This window comes from Oncorhynchus mykiss, chromosome 6 (genome assembly GCF_013265735.2).
Source record: "Oncorhynchus mykiss isolate Arlee chromosome 6, USDA_OmykA_1.1, whole genome shotgun sequence".
Taxonomy (NCBI): Eukaryota; Metazoa; Chordata; class Actinopteri; order Salmoniformes; family Salmonidae; genus Oncorhynchus; species Oncorhynchus mykiss.
In genome coordinates, this window is record NC_048570.1 from 32,336,531 (window position 1) to 32,355,994 (window position 19,464).

General features: G+C 47.6%; 1 protein-coding gene across 2 annotated transcripts in view; it reads right to left on the reverse strand.

Annotated features, from left to right (window-relative positions):
* setbp1 (SET binding protein 1) overlaps positions 1-19,464 on the reverse strand; it is a 58,031-nt gene that overhangs the window by 16,036 nt on the left and 22,531 nt on the right. For both annotated transcript variants that reach the window (XR_005052065.1, XM_036979922.1), the window contains exons 3-5: positions 6,347-8,772; positions 5,919-6,123; positions 3,114-4,167 (exon numbers count right to left, since the gene is read on the reverse strand). Coding sequence is in view for 1 of the 2 variants with exons in the window: in XM_036979922.1 (XP_036835817.1) it covers positions 3,114-4,167; positions 5,919-6,123; positions 6,347-8,772 (3,685 nt within the window). In the remaining variant the exon portion in view is untranslated. The remainder of the gene's footprint in view (positions 1-3,113; positions 4,168-5,918; positions 6,124-6,346; positions 8,773-19,464) is intronic.

Below are 19,464 nucleotides of genomic sequence, written 5' to 3' on the forward strand. Positions count from 1 at the left end.
TCCTGTCCATAGTGTTCTGTATAATTAAGCCTCCTGTCCATAGTGTTCTGTATAAAGCCTCCTGTCCATAGTGTTCTGTATAATAAAGCCTCCTGTCCATAGTGTTCTGTATAATTAAGCCTCCTGTCCATAGTGTTCTGTATAATAAAGCCTCCTGTCCATAGTGTTCTGTATAATAAAGCCTCCTGTCCATAGTGTTCTGTATAATAAAGCCTCCTGTCCATAGCCTCTCTTCTACTGAGACAAAGAGTCATTAGTCTAATACGCTAAGCACTGAGTAGCAGCAATTTATTAGGTGCGGACACACACACACACATACACACACACATTAAGTAGCAGAAATTTACGAGCTGCATATATGTATCATAAAAAATGATGACCTTCAGCAGTTCTTCAGTGTCTATAGCTCTGTGACTGATCTGAAGGCAGTTCTTCAGTGTCTATAGCTCTGTGACTGATCTGAAGGCAGTTCTTCAGTGTCTATAGCTCTGTGACTGATCTGAAGGCAGTTCTTCAGTGTCTATTGCTCCGTGACTGATCTGAAGGCAGTTCTTCATTGTCTATAGCTCTGTGACTGATCTGAAGGCAGTTCTTCAGGGTCTATAGCTCTGTGACTGATCTGAAGGCAGTTCTTCAGTGTCTATAGCTCTGTGACTGATCTGAAGGCAGTTCTTCAGTGTCTATAGCTCTGTGACTGATCTGAAGGCAGTTCTGTTTTGCGTCCTCCACCCTATTCAATAAGATTTGGGTATGGTAAGATCTGTGTTTAAGGTACACTGCTCTCCAGAGCTTTCAGCCAACTGCAGGAGGAAGGATTCTATTGTTTGTGTGTGTGTGTGTACGCAAAGAGAAAATCACTCTCATTAACTCTGCAAAAAGGATGACCTGCTTTTATACAAATGATTATGTGAGAGATTGCTGTCAGCTGCAGTGGAACCTGCTGATTCGTGGGAGCACACACCACACACACACACACACACACACACACACACACACACACACACACACACACACACACACACACACACACACACACACACAGTTCAAATCAGGCTCAGATAAACACCCAATCACAGGGAGGAAATGATTTAGAAACACATTCAATCACACAAGAGTGGAGGATAATATGAATTTTAGATCAGTGTGTGTGTGTGTGTGTGTGTGTGTGTGTGTGTGTGTGTGTGTTTTAATTGGGCTGGGGCTGGTCTGTGGAGCGTAGCAGTAAGTCATGCTGGTAGAGTGAGGAGAGACGGGGGAGAGAGAGGGAGGGGAGACAGAAGAGAGAGGGAGTGAAGAGGGTAGGTGAGAGAAGGAGGAGAGAGAGAGGGAGACAGGGGAGAGTTTATTGAGAGAGAGGGAGGGAGTAGAGGCCAGAAAGATAGGGGACAGGGAGAAGAGAGAGGGATGTGAGGGAAGAGAGAGAAAGAAGTGGTATAACCTGTCTGGGGCAGAACGAGAGATGGAGGAAGGAGAGAGAAAAAGGGGGGTTAGAGAGAGGGGGTAGTGTGTCTGTGAGTCACCCCCCGCGGGTCCCCCGGGGAGGGGGATGTAATCTAAGTGAGCCCCTGGCTTCTCTCCCCCTCCACTGGACTAGGCCCCACTCATTAAAGCCCTGGCTGGTGGCCAGCTCTGTTAACACAGCCACTGCCTTTTACAGCCTGTTTGGAGAATATAAATCACAACCTGAGAATCATATATCTCTGGGACCAACCATTGGCAGGCTGGGAGGAATGGATGGAGGGAGGGAGAGATTGGTGAATTATAGTCCTTTCCAGCCATGCGTTTCGTTCTCTCTCTCTCTCTGGCCAGATGTGCTCGCTGCACTCAGAATACAGAATGTACCAAAAACACATTTGTTCAGTATTTAGTGTTTTAGGAGCTGACTACCTCTTTGTCTGCTATAGGCTTACACATGTTCATCTGTCTGCTCTGAAAACTGGGCAGACATCTTATATGCTATCCATATCATATATATACAGTTTAAGTTTTTTTAAATGAAGAAGAAGAAGAAGGAATTACTGATGTTGTTTTCACTATAGAGACTGGAAGTAATGCAGCGCATCGGTACAAAAAAATCAGATATCTGGAGAGACGGGGCTGTGTTATAACACGGTAATAAGCCTGTTATAGAGTAGTAATAAGTTGTTACCCGTCAGAGTGGGGCTGTGTTATAACACGGTAATAAGCCTGTTATAGAGTAGTAATAAGTTGTTACCTGTCAGAGTGGGGCTGTGTTATAACACGGTAATAAGCCTGTTATAGAGTAGTAATAAGTTGTTATAACACGGTAATAAGCCTGTTATAGAGTAGTAATAAGTTGTTAGCCGTCAGAGTGGGGCTGTGTTATAACACGGTAATAAGCCTGTTATAGAGTAGTAATAAGTTGTTAGCCGTCAGAGTGGGGCTGTGTTATAACACGGTAATAAGCCTGTTATAGAGTAGTAATAAGTTGTTACCTGTTAGAGTGGGGCTGTGTTATAACACGGTAATAAGCCTGTTATAGAGTAGTAATAAGTTGTTATAACACGGTAATAAGCCTGTTATAGAGTAGTAATAAGTTGTTACCTGTTAGAGTGGGGCTGTGTTATAACACGGTAATAAGCCTGTTATAGAGTAGTAATAAGTTGTTAGCCGTCAGAGTGGGGCTGTGTTATAACACGGTAATAAGCCTGTTATAGAGTAGTAATAAGTTGTTAGCCGTCAGAGTGGGGCTGTGTTATAACACGGTAATAAGCCTGTTATAGAGTAGTAATAAGTTGTTAGCCGTCAGAGTGGGGCTGTGTTATAACACGGTAATAAGCCTGTTATAGAGTAGTAATAAGTTGTTACCTGTCAGAGTGGGGCTGTGTTATAACACGGTAATAAGCCTGTTATAGAGTAGTAATAAGTTGTTATAACACGGTAATAAGCCTGTTATAGAGTAGTAATAAGTTGTTACCTGTTAGAGTGGGGCTGTGTTATAACACGGTAATAAGCCTGTTATAGAGTAGTAATAAGTTGTTACCTGTCAGAGTGGGGCTGTGTTATAACACGGTAATAAGCCTGTTATAGAGTAGTAATAAGTTGTTATAACACGGTAATAAGCCTGTTATAGAGTAGTAATAAGTTGTTACCTGTTAGAGTGGGGCTGGCATTGTGGAACGGCTCTTCTGTTTCTTGGCTCTTCTCTTTCCTGGCATTGTGGAATGACATCACCCCTTCCTCTCCGAACACTGCTAAGCCCCTTCTTCTGCCACGCCCACTGCCCTCCTCCCGCAATCTAAAAAGGTCAGAGGTCAGCTCTGGCCACTGTGATTGGCTCCTGTAGCTGCTCAGGAAGCTGCTCATTGGCTGTCCGGGCATGCGTGGGCGGAACTGGACATGGTCCATGGAGAGAGAAGAGAGAGGGTCCGACTCAAACATCGCTCCTCGGGACCCCCCTCTAGAGCCTCGCCCACCCCCCCTTTGCTGCTCCTGATGCTTCGGATTGTTCATCTCCCGCCTGTCAGTCAACAGGTTGAGCAGCCCATTAGTCTTGGCACCGCTGAAGAGCCCGCCCAGCTCCTGTCTGTCATGAGGTGAGAGGAGAGGGGTCTCTTCCTTGTGCTTGTGTTTGTGCTTGTGTTTCCTCTTGTGGAGCCTCACCCCTCCACCATCACCACCCAGGGATCCCAGTCCTTCTCCCCGACCAGAGGAAGCCTGCAGTGGGCCGCTAGACGTCCGTAGCTTGGCCCCGGCCTGGAGCTTGGAGTGGCCTCCAGAGTGGAACTTAGGAGGGGGGACAGCAGGCCTCATGAAGTGGGAGGGTGGTGAAGGGCTATGGGAATGGTGGGGCAGGTAGAGGGAGGGTGCTGGGGGGTAGTAGCCCAGGCTCAGAGGCGGGGCGTAAGGCATGGCATACGGTGCATAGTAGTTCCCCCCTGCCAGTGGATACCCAAACCCCTGGACAAAAGGCAGCTTGGACGTGATTGGCTCACTGGCTTTGGCGGGCCGGCCGCGCCTCCTCTTGGCCTTGAGCTCGGCGGTCCTGCGCAAGTAAGGGGCGGGGTCACAGGGGTAGGGGTCGTAGGTCAGGGGGTAGTAGTGGTGGTGGAAGTTGAGGCGGAAGATGGAGGGGTAGGGGTGCTGAGGGTAGCAGGAGGCGTAGCGTCGGTGAGACACATGTAGCTGCTGTAGCTTCACCACAACCTGGCAGAGGAGAGGAGGAGGAGGAGGCCACATCAGAACTGGATCATTTAACAGTACTGGATAATAGACTTAGGCAGTAATATTGTATACCGTGGTATTTGGAAATAGCCATGCAATGGTTTTTCCAATAGCGTCAATACTGTTGAAACAGTTTTTCAATACTTTTGAATATTTGTAGCTATTTTTTTTAAGTGAATACCTGCGGTCAACTTGCGCAATACGTTAGGAGATAAATCAGATTGTGTTCTTCATTTCACTTGTCACATTTGACATTTTGAAGCTTACCGTAGTTCCCCGGAACAGTTGAGCCAGTCATGTGTTTGTTTGTAAATAGCACAACGGGAGAAAGCGGAAGCTGTGTATTGACAAGTAAATGAGCTTACAATTAAAAAGTTATCATATTTATAATGTTTATCATCGAACGAATGTAGCCAGCTACATTTCATAATGTTTTGCTTAAAGTTAATCTTGCATTTTACCAGAGCAAGTAACTTGGCTACAACGAGAAACGTATTGGAGAAAAGTAGCTACGCCTCGGTCAGAGAGTCCTCTGCTGATAGAACGCCCGTTTGGGAATTCTTATCCGAGTGGAGAAGTGCAACAGAAGCATAACATTTGTCTGATGCCGAGCAGAAATTACAATAAGAAGCATTTGAGATATTTCTTACGCGTTTTATCTTTTTTTCGGCATGAAAATTGCAGAAATGTTGCGTCAACGCGACCCCTTAGTTTAACTTGCTAGTTGTTTAGTTTAACTTGCTACTTGTTTAGTTTAACTTGCTAGTTAGTTATCTAAGGAGGTGTCTGAATGAATAAAGAGACCGGGCATCAGATACTGTGAGCTTTCTGCCGTGTTTGAAACATCTTTACAGCTGTCTGCCATCTTGATTTCCTCGTGTCGATATGAAAACACAGATACCGCTCAACCATACAGGATAATATAACACAGTCATATTAAATCAGTACTGGATAATACATCAAGTCTACCAAATATTGAGTTGCACCCCCCCCCCCCCCCCCTCCCTTTTGCCCTCATAACATCCTCAATTCTTTGGTGCATGGAATCTACAAGGTGTTGAAGGCGTTCCACAGGGATTCTGGCCCATGTTGACTCCAATGCTTCCCACAGTTGGGTCAAGTTGGCTGGATGTCCATTGGGTGGTGGACCATTCTTGATACACACAGGAAACTGTTGAGCGTGAAAAACCCAGCAGATTTGCAGTTCTTGACACAAACCGGTGCACCTGGCATCCACTACCATACCTCGTTTAAAGACACTTAAATCTTTTGTTTTATCCATTCACCCTCTGAATCGTACACATACACAATCCATGTCTCAACTGTCTCAAGGCTTAAAACACCTTCTTTAACCGGTCTCCTCCCCTTCATCGAACCTGATTGAAGTGAAATTAACAAGTGACATCAACAAGGGATCATGGTTTAAATCTGGATTCAACTGGTCAGTCTATGTCATGGAAAGAGTTCCTAATGTTTTGTTATAATACAGTCCTGATGAGGCTTGTGGGCCTATTTAGAAATATATGAAGATGTGCTCATTTTAATGGCTGGAATGGAAAGATATCAACCACTTGGGGTTTCCATCTGTTTGATACGGTTCAATCTGTTCTATTCCAGACATCACAATGAACCCTGCCTCTAAAACCACATAATACACAATAAGTCTAGTGGTAACTTCATTCTACTCATACACTACGTTTGAGGAGATTTTAATAGGAGGTTTGATTTGATACCTCTTCTAGCTCAGACAGGAAGTGCAGGTGGTCGCGGCTCTGCAGGCACTTCCTCTTCCTGCGGTGTTTCTGCTTCTTCTCTTGCTGGGACATGAAGTTGTCCACCACTGCCGCCTGCCGCACGCAGCGACCCCTACTGCCGCGACTGGAGGCCTCCAGAGCTGCAGCCTCCGCAGCCTCAAACCCAGACAGGTCAAATGAGTATCTGCAACACACAACATCATCCTGTCAACTGGATGTACAATGATGCTACTGTGGATTCAACCAAACCCCTGGGCAACATCAACTAACTAACTGCCTACCTACCTGACACACTCACTTACTACTAACTAATGAACATACTATTGCATTCACTTACTACTAACTAACAAACACCCTCACGCGCGCACTCAACTCACTCACGGACTCACTCCTAGAGAGATAGATACCTGCGTCGTGCGTTGGTTCCCTTCTCTGTTTGGTCAGAGGTGCTGTTGTTGTCTGTCCCTATGCCGCTGTCGCTGGGAATGGTCTCCTCGCTGTGTGATTCGCTGATGGGTGACAGCGTCACCTCCTTGACCGATGCTGCCCCCTCAGATAGGTGGGACGGGGAGTTGGCCAGGAGGAGCGGGGGAGACAGCTTCCAGCCGGCTCCCAGTAGCCCCCTGCCTAGGGGTTTAGAGGGCAGGGCACTGATGGGCTGCAGGCTGGGCATGGTGGAGTCAGAGTAGGGGCCGCGAGGGCCAGGGAGGCACAGAGAGGACAGGGTGTGACTGGGTCTGAGGAGGAGGGTAGTGGAGCTGGGAGGGAGGGTGGAAGGCACTAGAAGGCTGTTGTACAGGCTGGACATGGGGACAGGCAAAGGAGGCTTGGCCCCGCCCCTGTGGGGAAGGGTTTGGGTGTTGGAGCGTGGCTTCCTCCCTCTCTTTTTCCCGATATAGATGGTTCCTCTCTTACTGACGTTGATTTGTTTCCCCAGATGCGCCTCAATGGTAGAGGCCATGGCCGTCATGGTGGAAGAGACAGGAGCTGAGGCTGACTTCAGTGCCAGGCTGCCATGTTGGCCGGAGCCTGATAGGATCTCATTCAGGATACTCTGCACCTTCCCCAGCTTCAGCTTCTTCACCGACCTGACATGGCCACCCTCACTGCGCTGCAGTTTCAACCCATTAGCATTGGGGCTAATGGAACCCGATGTGATTTGGGCTAGCGTGGTTAGCGTGTGAGTCTTCCTCCTGCGGCTGAGCCCCGCGGGGTTCTCCCGGGCCAGAGGGCTCAGGGGGGAGGTGGAAGTGCCTTCATGGATGGTTTCCACAGTGAGCAGGGGTTGTTTTTTGGGACGACCTCGTTTGCGCTTGGCGGGGGTGTGGACAGTCAGACTATCTGTGTTGGTGTACAGGGGGCTGGAGGGGGTGATGGGGAAGGCAGAGGGGGGCTCAGACATGGTTGACAGGGGGCTGCGGCCACTCTCCCTCTGGATCAGGCCTGGGGGGCTTCGGGACTTGAGGTAGGACCACCGGTCCTTGGTCTTAGGGGGTCTGGGGTAAGGGCTGAGTTTTGGGCTGGTGTTGGGGATAGGGTTAAGGCCGGGGCTTAGGTTGGGCAGTGTAGGGTTAGGGTTGAGACTGGATCTTGGACTATGGATATGGTTAAGGTTAGGGCTTGGCAATCTGGGGCTAGGGTTAGGGTCAGGGTGTTTGTGGGGGTCTGTGGATGATCTAGGACGGCCAACTGGGTTTTTCCTCACCCAGCTCTGGATCATGGCTGATTCCATGTCGGCCCCACTCATCCCCCTCTCTCCTCTCCCCGCCTTCTCTCCTTTGTCTCCTCTCGCTCCTTTCTCTCCCTTCTCTCCTCTCTCTCCTTTCTCTGCTCTGTCTGCTCTCTCCCCATTCTCTCCTCTGTCTCCGTCTGCCTCTGGCTGGCTACCCTCCTCACCCCGACCTGACCTAGACTCACTCTTGTATGATTCCATCTTGTGGCCTTTCATTTTGTGGGACACTTTGGGCTCCGGAGGCCCTGATTCATTCCTCTCTGTGATGTCAGTGCCCTGCAGCTGCTCCGATTGGTCCTCCTGGGTGAGTGACTCCTGGAGAGACCGCCTCCTCCTCCTCTTCCTCCCTTTTCCCTCCTCCATCAGCACAGGAGCACCAAGCGTTGGCATCTCCCTCTCCTCCTCCTCTCCTGTCCTTCCTATGCTCTCCCGCTCCTTCTCTTCTCTCTCCAGCTCAGGGGTCTCCTCCCTCCTGAACTTCTGCCTTTCATCTGGAACTATTGGACTCTCTGCATCTTTCTCTGCCCTCCTTCCCCATGGCAGCTCTGCATTGTGGGTATTACCCTGAGTCCTCTGGGGGTCCTTCCTGCCGTACTTCCTCTTGATGTTTCCAAACAGCTGCTCACTGACCTCCTGTAAGCCCCGCCCTCTGGAGAGAGAGGTCAGGTTTAGAATGCTAGCGTCCGTTACTACGGGCAACACGGGATCAGGGCTCAGGTGTCGATGGGGGGATGGGCTGTAAGAGCGAGGGGAGGGGCTTCCTGGTACTCTCTTCATTGGAGGTTTGAGGAAGGAAGGGGCCAGGTCAGAGAGAGGGCTCCTATTGGCTCCCGCTGGTTCTCTGCTAGGCTCCGCATGCACTGGATTGGCTGGAGGTGCGGAGGGAGGCGTGGCCCAGGATGGACTGTGTGTATGTTGGTGTGTGAACTTTGGTGGCTGTGTGTGTTGCTGTTGGGGTTGGTATGTGAGTGTGTGGGGGGGCAGTGGTGTGGTGTGTAGGATAGAGGGCTTGGGCTGGTGTTTTGGGGGGGTGACATCCCCCAGTAGTTGCAGTAGCCCCCCCTCTCTAGGTTCTGCTGCTTTGAAGGGTCTCTCATAGGTCTGAAGAGAGAAACATGAAGAAGACAGATCAGGACTCAAACTATTGGAACACACAATACAGCTGGTCTTTATGGAGCAACATGAACATTCAGTAGGAGACAACAGCTTATATCCAAGTCTACTATGAACAGACTGTTGGTAGTTAAGGGATAATTCATCCAAAATCTGTATATGGGTAAAATTACCCTTACCTGGAGTTAGCATCGTCAGACTTCAATCAGTGGTTCCAGGCAACTGGATGTTAGCAAAGCTGCACTGCAAGCCGAAACTTCCTCAAAAACACTTCAAACTAAGTTTGGTATCGTCGATACTCGTGAAGAACCTAGCCATGTTTTCCTCACTGCGAGACTGTTGTTATTTTTCCAATAAAATTCTAATTGTCAAATGCTCTTCTACTTCCTATGTTTACCGGTCAGTTTTGTCGACATCTGGAAAGCGATCCACGTCAAAGTGCCTTCACCAGGTGGATGACGTCATCACTGGAAAACACATAGTGATGCTCTGTGCTGCGGCTACATGAGGAAATAGCTCCAGTTTTGAGCAACCAAATTCCAGCAATTATTTCAGCAGTATGCAGGTAAAAAAAATCCCTGCTAACTCCACCAACTACCGAACTTAGTTTGAAGTGTTTGAGGAAGTTGCGGTTTGCAGTGCAGCTTTGCTAACATCGGTTCGCCTGGAACCACTGATGAAATCGGATGATGCTAATACGCTAACTCCAGGCTGTAGCCAGAAGTAAATAATGGATTATTGTAGATTCTGTCACCATAGGCCTTCAGACACAACTGAAGGTAAGAGTAATTTGACCCAAATATATATTTTGGATGAACTATCCCTTTAAGCATTCAAAACAATATTGAACAAAAGCTGTTTACAGAGCAATTCAATTCCTGTGGTAAATATATTCAATGCTGAGAGGGAGAGAGAGAGAGAGAGAGATCATGATCTTTAATCAGTCAGCGAAGGATGTCTGGGTAACTGGATCCCTAACTTAGTTAAAACATGAATACAGTACACACAGTAGTCTAAACACTGTGGTGTGTACCACTAGACACACAGTAACAGAATCTAAAGGGGCTGACATGTGAAGCAGCGAATGTGTGTGTGTGTGTGTGTGGTTTTGTCTGTAATTAGCAGGCTCAGCCTATGATGCAAAGACATGCCTGAAATGCTGAGCATGGAATAGCCATCATTTCTCAGAACAAGAATAGACTGACGAGTTCCAGAAGAAAGTTCTTTGTTTCTAGCCATTTTGAGCCTGTAACTGAACCCACAAATGCTGATGCTCCAGATACTCAAATAGTCTAAAAGGTGGACAGTTATTGCTTTTTTATTGTTTAATTGCTTCTTTAATCAGAACAACAGTTTTCAGCTGTGCTAACATAATTGCAAAAGGGTTTTCTAATGATCAATTAGCCTTTTAAAATGATAAACGTATATTATCTAACACAACGTGCCATTGGAACACAGGAGTGATGGTTGCTGATAATGGGCCCTGATAATGGGCCGTGTCCAGCTACAATAGTCATTTACAACATTAACAATGTCTACACTGTATTCCTGATCAATTTGATGTTGTTTAATTGGACAGAAAATGTGCTTTTCTTTCAAAAACAAGGACATTTCTAAGTGACCCCAAACCTTTGAACGGTAGTGTATAGCGACTATTTTTCATCAATGAATAAAAAGCATTATTTAGCAATGTTATTGTTTTCTCTCCCAGTCATTTGACCGGCAACATTTTTTGAATCGGCCAAAAGCTGTCAATTACCGGCTAACGGAAACCATCAAGCACACACACACAGCAGTGCCAGAGAAACCAGAGCCTATGACAGCCATTTTACAGGATTCATCTCTGCTCAGTGGTTGCAGGGAACAAAGCAAAACAGCCAAACACAGAGTCACATCTCCTCTACCAATGCGCTTCTCTCTCTCGCTCTCTCTCTCACCATCCAATCAGTAGTCAGTGAGTGAGACTCATTCTGCTTCTCTCCTCAGCAGGTTGTTTATCTGCAGAGCACAGGCTGCACACACACACACACACACACACACACACACACACACACACACACACACACACAGTTACATGCATAGGGACACACAGGGCTGTTTATCTGCAGAGTACAGGCCGTCACTCACAGGATGCTCTGAGATGAGTCTGGAGAGGGAACTGTGCGTGTGTGTGTGTGTGTGTGTGTGTGTGTGTGTGTGTGTGTGTGTGTGTGTGTAAGGTGATAGCATGTCTGTATCAGGTGCCAGTCATTCTAACTCAAATGACCCGGATATCTGAGAATGGACAGGCAGGAGCTTAGAATACCTTCTTTACTGATATCCTCTCTAGAGCAGGGTCACACAGCTCATCCCCCCTCCTCCCCCCCTGTAACTATTCTCCAGGTCGTTGCTGTAAATGACAATGTGTTCTCAGTTAACTTAACTGGTAAAATATGGGTAAAATAAAAATAAAATACAAATTATCACAGTCGCACACAGTCCCAAATATAACTAAAAAAACATGTGCTTTTAATCTAACTTCAAAGAGAATTCCCCACCCTCTCACTCCCTCCCTCACTGCCCCTCTCTCCATGAGCTGTGCGCTAGTCTCTCTAACCACAAACTCACCACAGAGATAATAAAGGAAGGATGCATGGCCACTTCCCCTAGTCTGTTTGAAACTGGATGGTTTCTTGGCAATTTTTGTTCTGCCCCCTCTTCTCTCTTGCTCTTCCTTCGTCTTTCTCTCCATCCTCTCCCTCTGCCCCAACCTCCTCCTTTTCTCCGCACTACCCACTATCTCTATTTCACCACTATCATGTCAGTCCCATAGTTCCTCCGGCTCAGTGGCGTGTGAGTACCGCTAGCTGACAGCAGGGGGTGTGAGTACCGCTAGCTGTCAGCAGGGGTTGTAAGAACAGCTAAATGACAGCAGGGGGAGTGAGTACCGCTAGCTGACAGCAGGGGGTGTGAGTACCGCTAGCTGACAGCAGGGGGTGTGAGTACAGCTAAATGACAGCAGGGGGTGTGAGTACCGCTAGCTGACAGCAGTGGGTGTGAGTACAGCTAAATGACAGCAGGGGGTGTGAGTACCGCTAGCTGACAGCAGGGGGTGTGAGTACCGCTAAATGACAGCAGGGGGTGAGAGTACCGCTAAATGACAGCAGGGGGTGTGAGTACCGCTAGCTGACAGCAGCAGGTGTGAGTACCGCTAGCTGACAGCAGGGGGTGTGAGTACCGCTAGCTGACAGCAGGGGGTGTGAGTACCGCTAGCTGACAGCAGGGGGTGTGAGTATAGCTAAATGACAGCAGGGGGTGTGAGTAGCGCTAAATGACAGCAGGGGGTGTGAGTACTGATAAATGACAGCAGGGGGTGTGAGTGCTGATAAATGACAGCAGGGGGTGTGAGTACCGCTAGCTGACAGCAGCAGGTGTGAGTACTGCTAGCTGACAGCAGGGGGTGTAAGTACCGCTAGCTGACAGCAGGGGGTGTGAGTACCGCTAGCTGACAGCAGGGGGTGTGAGTACCGCTAGCTGACAGCAGGGGGTGTGAGTATAGCTAAATGACAGCAGGGGGTGTGAGTAGCGCTAAATGACAGCAGGGGGTGTGAGTTGTGAGTACTGATAAATGACAGCAGGGGGTGTGAGCACCGCTAGCTGACAGCAGGAGGTGTGAGTACCGCTAAATGATAGCAGGAGGTGTGAGTATCGCTAAATGACAGCAGGGGGTGTGAGTACCGCTAAATGACAGCAAGGGGTGTGAGTACCGCTAAATGACAGCAGGGGGTGTGAGTACCGCTAAATGACAGCAGGTGGTGTGAGTACCGCTAAATGACAGCAGGGGGTGTGAGTACTGCTAGCTGACAGCAGGGGGTGTGAGTACCGCTAGCTGACAGCAGGGGGTGTGAGTACAGCTAGCTGACAGCAGGAGGTGTGAGTACTGCTAGCTGACAGCAGGAGGTGTGAGTACCGCTAGCTGACAGCAGGGGGTGTGAGTACTGCTAGTTGACAGTAGGGGGTGTGAGTACTGCTTGCTGACAGCAGGAGGAGTGAGTACCGCTAGCTGACAGCAGGGGGTGTGAGTACAGCTAGCTGACAGCAGGGGGTGTGAGTACTGCTAGCTGACAGCAGGAGGTGTGAGTACTGCTAGCTGACAGCAGGAGGCGTGAGTACTGCTAGCTGACAGCAGGGGGTGTGAGTACTGCTAGCTGACAGCAGGAGGTGTGAGTACTGCTAGCTGACAGCAGGGGTGTGAGTACTGCTAGCTGACAGCAGGGGGTGTGAGTACTGCTAGCCGACAGCAGGGGGTGGCAGGAAGGGAGCTGCAATAGAGGGACTAACCCTGAGCCAGCAAAACAGTGACATCTCACATCCACCCCTAGCCACCGACCCTAGCCCCTACCCAACTAGACATTTTACTAGCCCCTAACTTTGAATACCAAATCAGAGATACTACCATATTGCTACCATATACTAGTACCATATTAATACATTACCATTTTGCATACCCATCCAATTCCCCCAGATCTACAGAAGTGTCTATAGGGCAGGGTTATGACAGACAGTTCATGAGGAAGCCGGACAGTTGGCCAGTCAAGGTCAGGCACTCTGATTGATCATAATGGAATTGATCCTGTCTGTAGACACTTACAAGGATGGACCACAATCCCAGAGCACATACTGTATGTTACTGCTTATTTCTGTTGTCAAAAGGCCTTCAGTCAGTCTACTCCTCATATGAGTGTTGAGTCATATGAAGAGTCACACACACATGCGCGCGTGCGCAGACACAAACATTGAACTTGATGAGTCACAGTGACCTTTACCTCCACAGAGGAGTGAGTCACACGTTACCCATGACCCTCCACTTTAACCCTGGGTGTTACATCATCAGTGGCAGGGCCTCTCTCTGTGTGTGTGTGTGTGTGTGTGTGTGTGTGTGTCTGACACTGTTACACAATCCCAAACCAACTCCTACCACCTAGGCAGTGTAGATCTGAAGGTACAGTAGGAGCCAGAGACAAGGTATAGGGCTTGGTATGTGACTAACTTAGAGACACACAGTGTTGTTATCTAAACCAGGAAGTGACACCTCTGACCCGGAAGAGGAAGTAGTAGTTAGTGATTAGTGCTAATCCACAGGGTCTGACCTCTGACCTCTAAGGATAACACACATACAGAGAGAGAGAGAGAGAGAGAGAGAGAGGGAGAGAGACATAGATACACACACAGACATACAGTGCATTCGGAAAGTATTCAGACCCCATTGACTTTGTCCACATTTTGTTACGCTACAGCCTTATTCTAAAGAGAGATGGAGGTATGTGGGTGTATAAATAGTTTTTTTCTCCTCATCAATCTAAGCACAATACCCTATACTGTCAAAGCAAAAACAGGTTTTTAGAAATGTTTGCAAGTGTATTAAAAATAAAACTGAAATTTACGTAAGTACTCACCTTTGGCAGCGATTACAGCCTTGCATCTTCTTGGGTATGAAGCTACATGCTTGGCACACCAGTATTTGTGGAGTTTCAGCCCATTCTTCTCTGCTGATTCTCTCAAGCTCTCAGGTTAAATGTGGCGTCACTGCACAGCTATTTTCAGGTCTCCAGAGATGTTCAATCGGGTTCAAGTCTGGGCTCTGGCTGGGCCACTCAAGGATATTCAGAGACTTGCTCTGAAGCCACTCCTGCGTTGTCTTGGCTGTGTGCTTAGGGTTGTTGTCATGTTGGAAGGTGAACCTTCGCCCCAGTCTAAGGGCCTGAGCACTCCGGAGCAGATTTTCATCAAGGATCTCTCTGTGCTTTGCTGCGTTCAATCTTTCCCTCGATCTTGACTAGTCTCCCAGTCCCTGCCGCTGAAGAACATCCCCACCACCATGCTTTACCGTAGGGATGCTGCCACCTCCATGCTTCACCGTAGGGATGGTGCCAGATGTCCTCCAGATGTGACGGTTCGTATTCAGGTCAAAGAGTTTAATCTTGGTTTCATAGAGAATCTGAATTCTCATGGTCTGAGAGTCCTTCAAAGGCCTTTTGGCAAACTCCCTGTGGCTGTCATGTGCCTTTTAAGAGGAGTGGCTTCCGTCTGGCCACTACACCATAAAGGCCTGATTGGTGGCGTGCTGCAGAGATGGGTGAACTTTCCAGAAGGACAACCATCTCCACAGAGGCACTCTGTCAGAGTGACCATCGGGTTCTTGGTCACCTCCCTGACCAAAGCCCTTCTCCCCAGACTCCTCAGTTTGGTCGTGTGGCCAGCTCTAGAATTATTTATTTTATTTAATAATGATGGAAGCCACTGTGTTCTGGGGACTTTCAATACTGCAGAAATGTTTTAGTACCCTTCCCCAGATCTGTGCCTCGACACAATCCTGTCACGGAGCTCTATGGACAATTCCTTTTTTTGCTCTGACTTGCACTGTCAACTATGGGACATTATATAGACAGGTGTTTGCCTTTCCAAATCATGTCCACAAGTGGTCTCCAATGAAGTTGAATGAACATCTCAATGATGATCAATGTAAACAAGATGCGCCTTAGCTCAATTTCAAGTCTCATAGCAAAGAGTCTGAATACTTATGTAAACAAGGTATCTGTTTTTTAGTTAATTAAATTTGCAAACATTTTGCTTTGTCATTGTGGGGTATTGTGTGTAGATTGATTTAGAATAAAGCTGTAACGTAACAAAATGTGGAAAAGAATCAACTTCAAGCAGAAAAACACAAATGCACTGTATGTCTGGTGCAGAGAGACAAGAGGGAGCCACGAGAAAAGACGTTTTCATCAGTCATGGACATAAACACTTCAAAAGAAGTTGGAGAACAAGCTATGAAGGAAAAATACCGGGATTCTGGTGCAGGTACAGCCAACTAGCGCAAAAATAATATTGTGATATTGTCAAAACGATACGATGCAATATATGGTAAAAAAAAATGATATCCCGATATGTAACTGCAGCGATTACATCTACCATCACTATAAAACAGTCAAATTAGTAGTTGCCGTTTAAAGGGTAAAAAAACAACAACTGTGATGCACATGAATGTTATAAACGTATTGTTCTATTTGTCGTTACCGCATCAATTCAGGCAATTTATGGCGATGTGGATTTTCTTCCCAAATCTCCCGGTTCTAAGACATGCACACATGCACACACCCCCTCTGCCCTTTAACGACAACATAACAGACCTGCCAATCAGTGAGGTCAGTTTCGTGTTCCCCCTGCTGATGGTTGCGTAGGTAAAGCTGATCCTAGATCAGTTCCAGTGGTCAACAACAAACACACACTGCAGACAGCAGCATAGGAAAGGTACCATACAACACAGTTAGGTGAAAGTGCTGAGATGAAAACAGATGTGAACTGGTACTCCTACACACTAAATATACTTGCAAATTCAACAGTAGACCCTGCCCATATTCTCTCTCAGTTTCACAGTCCCTTTCTGGAAAAACTCAGACTCCAGCATGGAGGGAATCAGAAAACTTATTTCAGAACATTATTTCAGAACACTAACAGAACACTTACACTGCCCCACCCAAATCTGTCTCTGTCTCTCACCCACCACACACACACACACACACACACACACACACACACACACACACACACACACACACACACACACACACACACACACACACACACACACACACACACACACACACACACTGCCCTTCAAATTCTGTTTTTGCAGCCTTTTATTTGGCGGTGTGCCTGGTGGTTAGAGTGTTTCATTTTCCCTGTAAAGAACTGGGCAGCTGTCCAGAGACAGACAAAGAGAGAGAGAGAGAGAGAGAGAGAGAGAGAGGGGGGGGGAGAAGGAAGGAGAGAGAGAAAGCGAGAGGAGGGGGAGGGGAAGGTTTTGGTAAAAGAATGAGAGAGCAGGGGAAGGGAGGGAAAGGGGAACAGTTTAAAAAAAGAGAAAGAAGAGCCTAGACAGTCTTATCATCACTTCCCTCCAAAATGGACTGATTGATATTATCACATGAGCAGTGAACACTCTCTCTCCCTCTCTCCTTTGACATCACAATATTTGCCCTCGTGCCCCCCTCTCCTATCTCATCCCTCCTTTTCATTCTCTGTTCTGAAGAGGACCATTCTCCCCCTGTGGGAACCACGCTCTGAGACACACACACACACCCTCTCCTCCTGGTAGCTCCATTCAGAGTGGTGGTTCTCTGTGATCTCTGTGTCTGACAGCCACACACACACACACACACACACACACACACACACACACACACACACACACACACACACACACACACACACACACACACACACACACACACACACACAGAGAGAGAGAGAGAGACAGCTCCTCAGCAAACAAACACCATGAATACTAACACGCCTTTGTGTCCGCCGCACTTAAAGCGGAGGAGAGGGAGGGGGAGGAGAGAAAGAGAGGGAAAAAAGCAGAGGGAGAAAAGAGGCGCTGTAATAGTGTTGATCTTGTGGCTACTCTCACAAACCCCCTCCCCCCCCCTCTCTCTCGTTTTCTCCTTCTTCCCACCAGTTCTCCAGGGAATAAAGACCTCCATTCATCCGCCGGAGGAGAGACACGGTGGAGGGAGGAGGGAGAGGAGGGCAGGCATTGGGAGGCTCAAGGTGGGACAGTCTGTGGAACTCTGTGTGTGTGTGTGTGTGTGTGTGTGTGTGTGTGTGTGTGTGTGTGTGTGTGTGTGTTCAATGACGATGTGAACAAGATATTTAAACCAGTTCAAACAGTGTCCAGTGAAATAAACCATCTCTGAAAAACGGCCTTCCCACCGAGCTTCAGAGAGTTCCGTTGTCCATGATTTCTTTTAGGCAACCGTGGATATAGCACTGTGTTTTAGAAAAGAAAGAAAACAAGCTTTACAAGGCTTTCCTGATACATCTAAAGAAGTAATGCGTGGAAGGTGAGGGATGTGCACGGTCGTCAAATGAGCGTCTACTAGAATGAATGAATCTTTATCCTACAAAGATGACTCTGACAAAGTCTCATCAAAAGCCTGTGATTGGTTGAGACAAAGTGTGCAATGACATCAGAATTGAGAGGGTCCCCTGCAGAAAGATAGTCACATTTACATGCTATACAAAGCATACTTCTAATGCCATTATTGACAGTGTATGGTGTGTGTATGGTGTGTGTGTGTGTGTGTGTGGTGTGTGTGTGTACGGCCACACACATGTCAGTAAGTGTGTGCATTTAAACGTGTGTCTAATCCGTGTCATTATCATTATGTTGTGTGTGTGTGTGTGTGTGTGTGTGTGTGTGTGTGTGTGTGTGTGTGTGTGTGTGTGTGTGTGTGTGTGCAATTACAGTGATAATCACTGTAGCACTGTAATTGCCGTTCTAAAACGATGCTCTTATAGCCATTCAACACACACACACACACACACACACACACACACACACACACACACACACACACACACACCCACCCACTCACACACACACACAAGCTCTGCTTATATGAAAGCATGAGATCACATGTTAATAGCTATCCCAGGCTATTCACTAAAGAGGACCAGTGCTCCCAAAACGTATAAACAACACACAACATTCCCTCCAATGCATCCCCCGTACTCTGTGAACAGGACCTAATAGGCAAGCTCCAGTACAGCAAGAAGCAATGCCTAGCCACTAAGCTGCTTCAGGCCCTGAGGGATGAGGACTTCCTGTGTGGAATGATGGGTAATTTAGGACAGGAGGGTCAAACCAAAAGTGTTTCTATCACTGTGTGATTCCTCTACTCTCTGTCCCTAGGTGACCTGATAACTCTAGAAGAGGAAACACACACGTACACACACACACACACACACACACACAAACACATGTGCGCACACACACACACAAAGATGGAAAAAGGGCAGGGAGCGACACACAATGGTCTTAACCAATCACACAACTCCCTGCCCTCAAGCCCAAGCACACCAACAATAATGCCTTTGTGTCAGGCAGCACTCCACTTACTCTCTCTCTTTGGCACACACACACACACAATAACACACACACAAACACACACATTTACATACAGGCATCTTGCAGGGAAGGGAACACCATTTCTGAACACAGGACTGGTTTTCTGTGTGTGAGAGAGTTTGTGTGTGTGTGTATGTGTGTGTGTCCATGAGCTTCCACCTGGGCACATGACTGCAGCTGCCACCTCTCCTCTCCCCCCTCTCTCTCTAAGAGGTACGTGAGAGGTCACACGCAGCAGCATTCCACACAATCTGAGAACGACAGAGCAGTGCAGAGAACAGGGAGAAGATGAAAAGCCACAGAGCATTATAGAAGACAGAATGTATGGGTTATCATACTGTCATAGATCCACAAACACACGCTGAGCTGTGTGTGTGTGTGTGTGTGTGTGTGTGTGTGTGTGTGTGTGTGTGTGTGTGTGTGTGTGTGTGTGTGTGTGTGTGTGTGTGTGTGTGTGTGTGTCTCTGGACCACTACAAAAGACCCTCGTGACTATAGTCAATAAAATAGCTGTGCTAAGACAAACTAACTGACAGACTAACTGACAGACTAACTGACAGACTACTAACTGACAGACTACTAACTGACAGACTAACTGACAGACTAACTGACAGACTAACTGACAGACTAACTGACAGACTAACTGACAGACTACTGACAGACTAACTGACAGACTAACTGACAGACTAACTGACAGACTACTGACAGACTAACTGACAGACTAACTGA